The sequence below is a fragment of the Lethenteron reissneri genome, chromosome 50, assembly GCF_015708825.2.
Source record: "Lethenteron reissneri isolate LAM-NWPU_2019-01 chromosome 50, ASM1570882v1, whole genome shotgun sequence".
Taxonomy (NCBI): domain Eukaryota; kingdom Metazoa; phylum Chordata; class Hyperoartia; order Petromyzontiformes; family Petromyzontidae; genus Lethenteron; species Lethenteron reissneri.
The window spans coordinates 2,804,697-2,818,325 of NC_083828.1; the positions used below are offsets into that span (position 1 = coordinate 2,804,697).

At 49.1% G+C, this 13,629-nt stretch overlaps 1 protein-coding gene across 3 annotated transcripts; it reads right to left on the bottom strand.

The window, feature by feature from the left end:
* Window positions 1-653: 653 nt before the first annotated feature.
* On the bottom strand, window positions 654-10,789 carry LOC133355112 (uncharacterized). Of its 3 annotated transcripts, none has more exons than XM_061572415.1 (8): window positions 10,707-10,789; window positions 8,559-8,619; window positions 7,172-7,249; window positions 5,715-5,958; window positions 4,522-4,682; window positions 2,953-3,150; window positions 2,440-2,548; window positions 654-1,131 (listed from the first exon to the last, which is right to left on the bottom strand). In XM_061572415.1, exons 1-8 carry the CDS (start codon window positions 10,772-10,774, stop codon window positions 1,091-1,093), a joined length of 960 nt encoding a protein of 319 aa, XP_061428399.1. In that variant the 5' UTR covers window positions 10,775-10,789; the 3' UTR covers window positions 654-1,090. The 3 variants fall into 3 exon arrangements, with proteins under 3 accessions (XP_061428399.1, XP_061428397.1, XP_061428400.1); XM_061572413.1 differs by lacking the exon at window positions 654-1,131 and adding an exon at window positions 1,175-1,950; XM_061572416.1 differs by lacking the exons at window positions 654-1,131; window positions 10,707-10,789 and adding exons at window positions 1,176-1,950; window positions 10,286-10,335.
* Between the last annotated feature and the right edge of the window lie 2,840 nt (window positions 10,790-13,629).

A 13,629-nucleotide genomic window follows, 5' to 3' on the forward strand; every position in this document is an offset into this window, starting at 1 on the left:
TGGGCTCATGGACCGGTGGCGGAGGCGTTACAGGCGGCAGGCAACGTGGCATCAGAGCCAAGCCAGGGTCACACAGGTCTGCCCGACTGCTCTTACAATCGGGAAGTGGACCTTGTTATTGTTAGTTGCGGCAGTTACAGGGATTAAAAAAAAATAAAAGTTCGGCTTTCACTTCTTTCGCACCGTACGTAGACACGTTTAAAACGGGGGGGGGGGGTGAACACAAACGCTTATGAGAGGCTTGGGGTAACCAATGCAAAACTGGGTGTGGATTTAGTTTCAGAAAAGGTAGCCGAAGTTTAATTTGGATCTGACTTCTACCACCACGGAGTCGACTGAAATGACACCAGGTACCACATTAAACACCAGGCGGCATGAAAAACAAAATAGCGCTTTATTTTATACCAACGGCTTCAACAGTTCAGAAATCACCGCCGTTAAATTCCCCACAAAACGTTGTTTTACACAGGATCAAGCACAAGATTAAACTAACCGAGACCGTAAATACAACAAAATTACAAAGACCCAAAGACCCGAGGTCATAATTGGCAAAATACAACTTGTGGGTAATGACGCAGGCGGACACTACCGGAAACCTTTACAGGTGGCAGCTTTGTAGTTCTGCACAGCATGAAAGTCAAAGCTCTTTAAAAAAGACACGCACTGCGATGCACGGCTGGGAAACTTTGTAAACCCCTCCCAACATCGTCAAGTTCACGGCGAATTATTACGGACAATGAAAGAAGGCGTCTTCTGTGGGGGGGCTAAGGAGGGTTGCACATGTCATAACCAAGTACCCAACATGCACAAAGAGGTGGGTTTGAACCAAATAGTTTTTTGCACCCGAGGAATTTAAACGGTTTCGACATTTTTCAGAACGGAGGCAGCAAGACGGAACAGAAGATGGGCGAGGGATAAAATCAGCTGAACGCCACGTGTGCAACACCGTGATGGAGAGGGGGGTGCACTGCACGAAATATTTCAGGGATGGACGAAAAACTGAGTAGGGGGGTATTTAAAAATAGCATCGTCATTACCAGAAACGGGACAATAAGAGATGATTCGATGCTGATGGGGGGGTGGGGGGAGGTCACTTGTCATCAGTCTCGGGTTCCGGCTCGCTGCCTGGAACTGAAAAAACGCAAACAAAAATAAAGTCTCCGTTTAACATTTCAACATCGACGCAGCAGGGAGTCAAGACGCTGTGCGTCTCACCGCACCCCCCCCCCCCCCCCACGAGACGCGGGGCAGCACGGAAAAACAATTAGCCATCGACATGACAAGCGAGAGATTACTCGTAAAAGATGCGCCAGCAAGTAAACTTTACTTAAAACTCGCTCCAGTTTGTAACTGAAATTAAATACATTTTAGAAGATGCAGGGCCAATTTGTTTCAAAAACACGGGAGGCATTCAGGGAAGACGGTAATCTCCAACTTGACCCACATCAATGTAATATGGTTCCAAGTGTGATAAAGTGATGCCTTGCATCAAAACGTCATGGTTTTGACAATTTGTCAGAATAATGCTGGGCAACTGTTGGAATCGAACTCACAACCTATATTACGGCTAAGGCCAGTCAGTCGGCCACACGTATGCATTAACAATGAAACTCGTTCAGTGTATATCCAGCCAGGGACCACACGATTCAATCAGGCCAACCTATTGAAATGTATTCTTGCAGTTTATTTATACGTTGAATGGTGGTGGTGTTGAAGTTTCGGCCAAGATGCAATGTACAATCAGTAGGATCCTTGTCGAGTCCATCCAGCATGGGGTTAAATCGCACGTGGTCACCCCACGGAACCAAAACCAGGTGGGCAGGATAGTTCAGTAGTCCTTTCAGCAAAAAGTTGTTATTTTAACCAAATCTTATTACAAGTTGCGCAAGGTGGGCGTTATCCACGCCATCCCCACCATCACAAGGATGTTGGTCGAATTCAGCAACAGACCTACACACAAGAGTCGACCATTTAACCATTGGGATGGCGGGAGGCAAAAACAACATTGGATCAAATGACACTAGAAAAAAATTAATCATGCGCAGCAGGGAAGCGAACGTGCAATTCTGGATCTGTGCCGTTCTGGCAATGCCACCACTACCGGGGAGGTCCTTGGCTCACGACTGGAAGTTGGGGAAGGCGAGTAAAGGGTGCCCCCTGACCAGATCACCCAGAACACAATTGCACCAGAGCCTATCAATCAGAGAAGCCAAACTGGGTTTGAGCCAGGATAGTGTTTGGGGATTGCCAACCACTCGTGCATTGTAACGTAGTGCTGTTCTAGGCTCCACCTTCACACCCCCCCTCCCACCCCACAGACCAGCGTGGTGAAGTATGGCCAAATAAACCCTGGGATCTGCATGGCTTGTGGGGGGGGGGGCTCATTCAGCAGTGGAAGGTGGCTATTGCATGCCCACAAAGGGAAGGAAAGTTACGAACCTGCCATTGCGTCCATGAACTCCGTCTTGTCGTCATGCAGCGTCTCGCAGTCGCTCAGCGCCTCGGTGTCCACGAACTCGTCACTGTCCAGAGTCTCCGACGTGCTCACCTGGGGAGGGCCGACGAGTCACATGGGGTTCCTCCTCACGACAAGGGCAGCAGTGTGCTCCTGCCAACCCCCCTCTCGATTAATCACGGGTGGCCGTGCCAAAAGAAGTTCGTAGCATTTTAATGTACCCGATTCCACATGGGTTTCCTGACAACTCCCGTTAGCTAACAAACTTATTGTAAACGGCAACTGGTATTGGGGCTAAATATTTGCGAGGCTGAAAAATTACAAGTTATTCAATTGGCATTAGACACAGCAACGTTGCCCCCTGCTGAAAAAACGTGGCAAGACCCCTCTAGAAAAAATAATGTGTCGACTCAGGAGGCGGCGAGGCTTTCCTGGGAGGGGAAGTGGGTTAAGGTGGCATCGTAATAAAAAAACCCAAAACAAAAATTTGAAAGTACCACGTAGCTTGGGTCATCAAAGCTGTTTTCATCGGGGATGTCGTCCCCCATGAGGGCGCTCAGGTTGGCTTTTCGAAGCTCCTTCTCGTCGTCCTCATCCTCGGAGCTGGTGTTCTGCACGATCGTAGAGCCCTGAGACTCGTTCAGATCCAGGCTCGCCGGCGCAGCCCTCTCGGCAATGGCTTGGGACGCCCGTCCCTGCAGTGGTGCGTAGGGGTTAACAAAGTCGGCGCGCGCAGCGATGCCAAGCAGTTGGAGCGCACGAATGCGTCAACGCAATGGATTTTATAGTTTGTCCGAGCTATTGCCATCGACGAAACATTAGGTCACGCCTGCAACGCTGGGTGGAATCTATTGGTGCACCCATGGACGCGAAAATTTTAAAGCAGAATTGGAAGCCTTCCTTAGATTTCCATGGACTTGGGATGAGGCCCAAATCAAAGCCGCCAGGGTCACAAACGATTAAATGGCATTTCGGTCAACTCACCCATCAATCGTCCTTCTGACGTCGGGCAACGTTTTCAATCAAATGGGGTATTTGCATCAGCAGGTGCACCAGACGTCCATGCCTTTAAATCAGACAGTCCTTTGACAAAACGATGCGAGGGTGGCAGTGGAAACACCATCATGCCTCACTACAATGGCCTGGGTTCAATTTCAAATTCTGGGCACCTGTGAGCAGTTTTGGATATTTTTTTGCCTCTTGTTCTACATGGCTTTCTTTCGGGTTCCGATTGCCTCAACTAAAATAGTGTTATGGGCCCAACACTGAAACAAAAATACCTGAAAGTTACCGAACTACGATCAATTAACATCACCAACTGAAAATATGCCAAATAATCTTAAGATATTCCCATGTAAAAAACTGAAGCAAAAGTATTAAAGTTCAGAGAGTACACAGACGACCCAATGGAACGCATGGGCCTTTGCGGTCTGCGATTCCTACTGGAGTGCCAGGTCACACGTCAAACAGCAGTGCAACTTGGCAGGAACAAATACCCAAGAACGTCCCAGATTTCACACCTGATATTGCTTGTGTTGCAGTCGAAACGTGAGAATTTTATTGTTTTATATTTTCATTATTTTATCATTTCCCTTCTACGTGTCTTTACCGAAAGAACCAAGAATATGAATCCCTGCAGTCAAGAAAGCTTTAAAATCAACAAGTGCATTTTCGTCAATATCATTGCCAGACGGCAGAACCGACGAATTGCCAAAATGTGGACCTGCAATCCTGCACCGTGGAGACAGCAAGGATTGTGGCTGGCATAAAGTTGCGACACTTCCCTTCCGGTGCGAGTCGAGGGGTGGGGGGTCCCATACCCTGGGCTCGCCAGGCGGCAGTAAAACGCAAGCTGACTTAAAATCGCCGTCGGTTTCCCCTCCTGCACGGGGGAATGGACCAGCGCGCGGTGGACACTGACGGCAATACCCAAGACTCCAGGAGGCGCGGCGAAGTGGGGGTACTCGCTCCGTACCAACGATCGTCAGCCGAAAGCCACCAGGGGAGGCAGCCTCAATCCCCAAAAGCTACAAACCACAAAAGCTACAAACCCAGCTTCCTCTTACCACAGAAGGGAGGAGATCTTCATCTGAGAAGCCGCTCGCGCCCGAGAGGTCGCCCTCCTCTCCTCCACTGGCGTCACTCTCGTCCTCGTCGATCGGGAGCAGCTCGGATTGCTTGCGCTTGCTCCCTTTCCCGTCCTGCTTGTTGGGCGACTTGCCCAAGTCTGCAGATCGCGCAGACACCACGGGGGGGGGGGGGGGGGGTAAGGGGTGAGGGGGCGGAGAAGCGAAGCACGCAGCACAGCGGTCGCAATCAAGAGACGGCGATAAAATTGGGGAGGTGCGGGGGAAGGACAAACTATGAAAAAATGGAGGCAGTTCTGCATTTAGGTTTGTCCTTCCCCCACATCGAAGTGACGTGACCCTCCCAGGACTTACAAACTGCGCTAAACTTGGCTACAAGAGTCTCCACAGATCGGCTCAGTCCCTACTTGCCGAGCGGGGCTGGCCCCCACGGACCCCGTCTACGAGCCGCAGCCCACAGAGATTCTGCCGCGGCTTCCGTTAACTGAACTCAAAATCTTGTGCAGCAGGGCCCAAAAGCCTGGACTGTGGTCTCCCCCTGTGCTGCACGGGTTGCCTCAGGAGTTCCCCATTTCTTCCCATAGTTCAAATCCCCTAACGTGACTGGTATTGGCCCCAAAAACATTGCCGAAACATGGGCTGCAAAGGAACCGATTGGAAGAACACTTCGCAATCGCACAACTACCTGTAAAAGAAAAAACGTGGCAGGATCCCACCGAAAACAATTAAGTCACCCGAGGCTCGTTCCTGGGTAGAACGGATCATAAAAGAAGAGTTCCGAGACTGTGGTAGCTCTTCTGGCTAAAGCAAGTCACAAGGGCGCCACGGTGGTGAGATGTTAACTAGCCTCGCCTGGCGTACAGGAGGTCGTGGGTTCAATCCCGACGAAGCCCGTTGTGTTTTTTGGAGTTTACGCGTCTCCGTGGTCGTGTGGCTCCGTCGGGTTCCTCCGGTTCCACCGGTCCCCCCCCCCACCACCACATTTACAATCAACACGCATAGAGTGTATTTGGCTTCAATAAATGTCCACAAGCCACACTTGGTTGAGCTATCTTGTGGCCAGGTCGCTTCTCAAAAGCAACTAATAAAAGCTCGGTGGGTCCATACCCTGGTAGGGCATTTTTAAAAGTTCAAGTTAGTTTTAAGTACAAAGCAAAACAGACGTCACTCGCCTAGGCTGTAGAGCAGCGGCGTGCCGAACGAGGCCACGCTGGGTATCCCGACGACCGAGCGCACGAAGCCCTCCGGCAGCACGCGGCTCAGAATCCGCTCGACGTTGGAGAGGCGCTTGCGGCCCTCGAGGTAGCGACGCGCCGCGGGGCTCGGCCGCCTGCAGGGAGCGGCGGGGACCACGTCGAAGGCCACCAGGTCCATGAACCAGAGCAGCAGGCCGCAGACCTGCTCCAGGAGGGCACCCTGTGCCACAACATCGAACGCTCGTTGTGGTCGGTTAGAAACCTCCGCGTGGTACCTGGGTTGTGGTGTACCCCTCGCCCACGACTGGAATGAGAAATTCTGGGCCACGTCTGCGACTCGCGACGGTCGTGAAGGCGTCTGGGTGGCCGTCGAACGGACGACTTGGCCACCGCGTCGTGCGCTTTCAGATGCGCGCGTGGCCGTCTGGAAGTCGTCCTTCAGATATTAGGAAGCCACTGGAGCTATGCGCTGCTAAATCGCAGATTGATAACTTATTTCTTTAGAACTTATTTTTACGCCAAGTTTGCCGTCCTTCGGCCCGAACCTCAAGTTAGTACGATTTGCTACACACGGTGCGAAAGAAGTTCAACAATACATGGTTGATATTTTCAAGGCAGGCGAACGAATTTCATTTCTGTTGCTTCAACCACACAGCGCTGAACATCGTCTAACGGAGTGCGGTCCAGGACAGCAATGGCCTGCTTGCTGCTACACGCTCCAAGCGCACGGTCATGCGGCTCACAAGAACGAGGCGCCAAGTGGCAGAGATAATTTTGGTACAAATATCTTCCAGACCCTCGTCCAGCGATATTATTCGGTGCCTGGAAGCGAACCTCTCCAGGTTATAAAAGCCACGGGAGGAAGAACCCCAAGACGTGTAGCTGGTGGCAAGTGCTACACACAACTCTGGCCACACCGACCAACATTGGTCACATCCAGCATTTCTGCTTTAAAAAAAATTTACACAAGGGGAGAGGGTGATTGAGCAAGCCAGCAATATACGGATGCATATGCCCTCTAGGATTAGGGAGACGGCAGTGATCTTGTGCAGCTAGTGCAGGGGTCGGCAAAAAAAAAACTCGTCCAATTTGGTAAAAAACTACTATTTGGAGAGCCATAATGCATGGGAATAAGAGACAGGACCCTAAACCACATTTTGTAATCGACATTTACGACCAGCGCACGCAAAAAGATTCGTAACGCCGCATTATAAATCATTGTCGGGCTTTTTAGACGCTTACAGGTTATCGAAAACAAATGCAAATCCACTTTGCAATTGTCGTGTCGGGAGCCAGGAAGCGGTCCTTAGAGCCGCAGCTTGCCGACCCGAGCGCGTGAATATTGCTTCACAAGCCTCGGCAGAGAACAAGCCCGACACCCCCCCCCCCCCACCCCGTGGGCAAAGCGGTGGTGGCGAGGGAAATGCTCTCACCAGCCATCGGAAGGGCCACACTGAGAACAGCAGCTCCACCGTAGCCCTCAAGAGTCCTCCTCGCCGGGACACCGTTTGCTGCGGGGGAAGCACGAGACCAGGTGGGGGGGGGGGGGTCACTCGATGGGACCCGCAGCACCACCCGCACCACGCGAGAGAGAAACCGCCATTTGGGACTTCTCCCACAGAATGCTCACCAGGATAGGAGCGGGGACAAAGGGGCTGGCGTCGCAACTAAAACCGGCGTCTTATGCGGGGGGGGGGGGGGGGCAACGGACATCGCAGACGCCCTGGGCGAGCCACGAATGCACGTTAAAAAGAGAGCAGGCATAAAATAGAGTTTGCCTTTCTTTGCACTCTAAAGTATAAAATAAAATAGTTTGACCCCAAAATTAAATTACGTTTGAGGGGCTGAATAAAAGTGGGTGGCTTGCATAAAATGAAATTCAAAGCATCGAAATTAAAGTAAAAGAGCCCAAGATCGGTGGAACCTGCCACAGGTTTCAAAAAGAAATTTGAATCGTCACACGAGACGGCGTATAAATAGCCGAAGATAATACGCGTCAAATATTTGAAATATAAAAACACGGGAAGGTTCAATAAAGGTATAAGAACCCGTTTAAAAAAACGAGACACGCGAGAGTCCACCTGTACGCAACTGGTAAGGTCCAACAACTTCGAGTCCCACGAAACTAGAGGCTCATTTACGATGCCCGTGCAGCATCCACCTCACCACCAGAGCTCCTAACCCGTGCCCGGTGCCAAACTTGCGCGCATCTGGAGTGTCGCGCCCGCGCCCCGCCAGACATCGCAAGCCAAGCCAGGTAGAGCCTGGACAATGCTTGGCATGGCTGGGCGACCGCCAGCCAAGCCACGCGCAGGGCTGGTCACCGGGTGACCTTGATGGGCATCAAGTAGGGCCCAGCGCAATACAGCGGTGGACTGCAATCGCGTTTCCAGCCTTCAAACCGCAACCGACGCAGCGTGGTGGTGAAGTATGGTCAATGCCACCCAACCAACTCCCCCCCCCCCCCCCCATCCACGACCCGTACGTGTGGAGAGGGCTTCAGCCAGCAGTGGACCGACAAGAGCCGTGCTATGCACGTGATGTACACGCGCGCGCTGCGCATTTAGTTCGTGGTCCTTCCCCCCGCACCTCCGACCACGGCCGGGCTACGTGCGGTGCAAAAATGAAGTTCAAGGTCCGTCCGACCCGGCAGGACCCCACCGCGTGAACGCACCCGGGCAGAACACGCCACGTGAACGCGACCGAGGAACAGGACCCGCCATCGTGCAGGACCCCACCGCGTGAACGCGCGGTGCGATAGGAGAGAGAAAGAGAGAGACAACCACAGCAGCAGTTTCCACCACCACCACCACGACCCACTGTGCTCTTGTGGCTGGCTCCCGGCGACGTTTGGGTCATCCTCGACTGCTCCTCCATAGCTCTGCGATTGGAACCAGAAGACGGTGGTGAGAAAAAAAACAGCTACCAGCCACACCAAACAAACACAGCCACGGGCCTCTCGATCCACAAACGACTCGCCAGCTACTAGCAAAAAGTTGCCCACCACCCGACTTTAATGGGCTCCGTTGAGGTGGGGGTGGCGGGGGGGGCTGGGATGAGAGCCCAATTAAGGGGCTGATGAGCTGCAGCTGCAGCAGCTGCGGAACTCCGCCGCCGTGCATGCGCGGAGGAGCTTCCTCCAGATGCGAGAACAATGAGACGATGATGCTGAGCGGAACAACGAAATGATGATGATGAGCAGAACAATGAGATGATGATGATGAGTGGGACAATGAGATGATGATAAGCGGGGACCCATTGCGAAGCGCGTGAACGTACTGATTCAGATTTGATTTGTTTGCTTGTTTGTTATAAGGCGTAAGCGAAACATGTGGATACACAAAAGTAACACAAAGAGACAACTTATATAAGTGACAACACGTACTCGATGCAAATACGACACACGCTTCGCTTGCCCCTGGTGTCTGTGTTTTGTGACTTGTTCACGTACAGTATTACACCAACTTTTTCCGTGCTCTCTTTGGCACGCTCCGTTTTTTTTCTGGCAAATTTCGGTGGGGGGGGGGGGGTTCTCCTTCTTCTGAATGGTCCCGCGAATTGCGGCGCACTGAGTGCGTTCAAGAGGCGGGCAGAGAAAGCGCTTCAAGGATGTCCTCAAGGCCAAACACGAAGGAATGCTCCATCGACAACTCGGATGGAGACACACAAGAGAGTCGATTTCAAGGTTCCAAACATTTTGAAACTCGACAGCAACAAACAGGCACGACGCCGCAGCCCGACTTAGGAATGCAGTTCCACTAAACCACCCTCTTTCTGGACGCGTGTGTGTTCGAGCTGCTAAATTTCGTTGATTGCAGATGCGGTCTCTTAAGCCATCTTCGGACCCACAGATAATCCAACTGTCCTAAGGAAGAAAATCATCATCCTCGATTGCGAAGGATAGACTATGATGATGATGACTTTCAGGAACGTCTTATAACACTGGTCAACACACTTTTGTCTGGCATAAGATATTCCAATGGGTCTAAGGTAATTTTGGGGTGCTGATTCCAAATCTGGCATCAGTTTTTGTCTATCACATTAGGTTTTTGAGATATCAAATATTGCATTTTCAATAAAAACTGCAGAAGAAAAATATTAAATAAATGTGGATATCTACATAAAATGATATTATAAACACGCTATCCTAAAAATACAGCACCATATTTTAACACTAAAGCAGTCACTGACTCGCAACAACTTGCAATCATAAGTGACAGAGTTAATTTCGGGTAAAATCAATGAAAATGGGGTATGCCGATAGCATAAAAATGAGATGTGATAGAGCAAATCTGAGATCAGATTTGGAATCGGCACCCTGAAATGAGTCTAAAACAGCTGCAAAAGTCCAGGCCAAAAAAAAAGTTGTTTTTGTTGACCAGTGTAATTCTGATAATTCAGAGCTACCGTGAGCATTCTCAAGTAGTGTCGATGGCAAAGCGCGAACACTCTAACGCGTCTGATAAAGTAGAGTTAATGTAACAGCTGAGCAAAATATTAATGTAGATGCAGTGCCGAGAAATGTAAATTCACGAAGAACTACTCACGGCGTGCGGTTTTTTTAACGACAAACCGCCAAATCAACTGCACGAGTTAGATTCCCACGTGATGTTAAATAAGCCACTTCCGTTGGGCTATCATTTGTGGCCAGGTCAGTTCTGAAAAAATAGCTAATAGCTCAGTGGGCTGTAGCTGGTAAAACAAAACTAAATTGTTAAAATAGTAAATGGATTCATGCTTCCATTACACGTTGACATTAATCGCTATTCATGTGATTAATGCACTTCCAGTAAGCATGGTTGGACACGTACGGTGCGAAAGAAGTTCAACAGACAATGCAGTCCATTGGATTGTGTAACGAGGGACATTGAGGCTTATAGCAGGTAAAAGCCCAATAATAATATGATAATTTAAATCAAAGTAAAAAAAAGTCAATCGTTCCTTGCTTAAATAAGCATTGATGCTCACCTCCTGTTTACAACGCTGCGGAGCCAGTGGTGGGAAATTCCACATTCATATGGCGGGGTCGAGTCCATCTATAGCACAACCACTGTTGGCTTCCCCACAAAGTGGTACCCCCAATCTTACATCGACCAAAGATGGGTTGGGTCAATGCCCCCAACCGGCATTTGAATTCGCAACCTTCCAACTGCGAGCCACCCTGCTGCTTCTGTTCCTCGTGAACAAATTATTGAGTGAACGAATTCGCACGTGGATGCGTGGTCGTTCGCCGAAGGCAAGTCAGGAACTGCACCGCGGGCCTCGTTGTACCAGTCAATCCCCCAACTTGTGAGCCTCCAAGTATCGGCCGGCCACACACCAACACACGTTAATTAGCCATCGTGGACCACGATGGCGGTACAGCATTGCACCGGGACAGTGGCACCAATGTAGTGGTGCCACTGTCAAGGGCCCCGCGCTAAATGCTTTCAAGCTATCAATTCCGGTTTAGCGATTCTGCACTTGCTCTATTAGTATAGTACTATACCGCCTTCAACTTTTATGAACGACTGGGTGTTTAATGTTAGCGATTTGTCGTATTATTTGGCTGTATAGCAGATGAAAAAATACAATTACTTTACTATGTAAGTAAAAAAAAGTTTTTTTATATTTACGTGTTTTTTATTTATTTAGCGCCCCTTTATAACTTATGCTACAGGCCCCGCACTAGCTTAATACGATGGTAATCTGCGGATTCCTGATTAGAAGTTTTCGTGACTGCAAGGATCCATACTTTTTGTGTTTTTCGGTAAAGTCACCTCGGCACACTCAAGCGGTTGTTCTTTCGCTGTTTGTCCCCACCTGAAGACGGACGCTTGTGTTGCGCCCGAAACGTCGTGATTTAATTAACTTTTTTCATTTTAATTTATTTTATTTTTTACCTACGTGACTTTACCAATCTGGGGATTACCTACACACGTGTGCTCCGTACAATTCACGTCGAGGATTTTGACCACCGGACCTGAGAGACGGGTGCAGAGCCCAGCATGGGCCTCTGCGGAGATCAACTGAGGCCGAATGTTCAGTGTCGCGGCTATGGGACTGCAACATTCTCAGAATGCTACAAAAAATTATGGAAAGCGTGCCTTATTATCGCCAACTGTGTAACGATTAGATAACACACTGTAATGTTTATACTGGTAGGAACGAAGTGGACCAGACCACCAATAGATTAATGTGTCCGTCCGTCCGTCCGTCCGTGGGAGGGGTGGTGTTGAGGGTGGTGTTGGAAATGAAAGACTACGAGTCTTTAAATCTCACAGCGTTTCTTGTCAAAACAAATACTTTTAATTAACGTTACACTAGAATACAGTAATTTTTTCTTTAACTCCTCTATACCTGGTCGATATCTCTGTACCGGTACTAAGTATTATTCCTACCAGCCCACCCCGCAGGGTCCTGTTATGAAAAAAAAAACGATTTGCTCCATTTCCCAGTGGTTATATCTTGCTACCATATTCTGATTGTTCTTCCTTATCAATGCGAGACAATTTTGCCAATTAAGAAAAGGTGCGGCCCGCTAACTTAATTATAAATGGCACGTACTCACTGTCACTCACCAGTGGGAGCAAACCACATAGCTCAGCCTCCATTGGCAGAAATTCGCTGAATGTCAGGCCGTGTGCCTTGTGGTTGTCAAATCCTGGACTTATTTTGACGTCAGAGAAAGTGCTTCACCTAAGCATCCTCCTGCATGCCCTCTCCTTTGCTGCAAATCCAGTTTGCCCCCCATCCCTCCACCTAAATTGTAAATTGATGGCTATGCCCGTGGTTCAAGGTGTTTGTAAAAAGCGGGCAGCACATGTGATGCATCTGCTACTTATCTCAGTCAACCCATAACGCCTAGGCAGGGCCGGATTAAGGTTCTTGGAGTGCCTAGGCATGTTTCGTAGGCCTTTTGTGATACATTTTTACAGTTGAAAAAAATCTCTAAAAGTTAATTTCTCTCACCTTATGAACAAAAGATTGAAATTGACACCACTCTGCCTCTTTATACATATACTGTGCCTATCCTTGCTATATAAATATATTTATTCAAGAAGAGATCTTGGTGACTTTGTTCTTCATAAACAAAAACATGGCCATTTTTTCTTAGGCCCCAGGCAGTGGCAGCTGCGAGCCTTCGACACTCCACGTGGCTCCAAACTGCGCCCAGCATGGCACAATCCTCGTGACGTTACCATTTTGTGACGAGCGACGGCGATTATGAAACCCAGTTCATGTGTGGACAGTTCACTTCTTTCGCTCAATGGATTGGTGCGAACGTTCTCAAAATGTAATGCATTAGCCACCAGTTTGTATATACCATCGACACATACAGAAACGTTTCATCAAGTTTATTTAAAAGCATTAATTGTGTAGTGGTTCAGTGTGGTGTGACGAGTGAGTTGTAATTTACATCACTCACAGCATGCATGAAGGCAAATAGTGAACACCTATGAGATTTGATGAAACGTATATAACAAAATGACAAACCCCAAAAGGAGCTAGGGGAATCCGCTCTTCCTTAGCCAGTCCAGCCAACTTGACTGTCGCAATTCCCATGATTTGCCGATGGTCAGTGTGTATCGTGCCGAGTTGGGCTGTACTGAATTAGCTGTGGGGTGTTGTGAAGATATGCCAAGGTGGTGTGTAGCCTAGAAGGCAATCTGTGAGAAATACAGGATGCAAAATCCAGCTACCAGTTGAGTAGCATTTCCACGGCTTGGCAAAACAGAGAATCGATTGCAAAAGGTTAAGTTTCGTGATAACAATGTTATTTTTTAAATTGAATATTGGATTGTGTATTCAATAAGTATGTTTTAAAGTATAATGCACGCAGAAGTTGCAACAGTACCACCACCCACTCCTGACAAAGGAAGTTTATAATGAAACACTCAATCACAGTAAA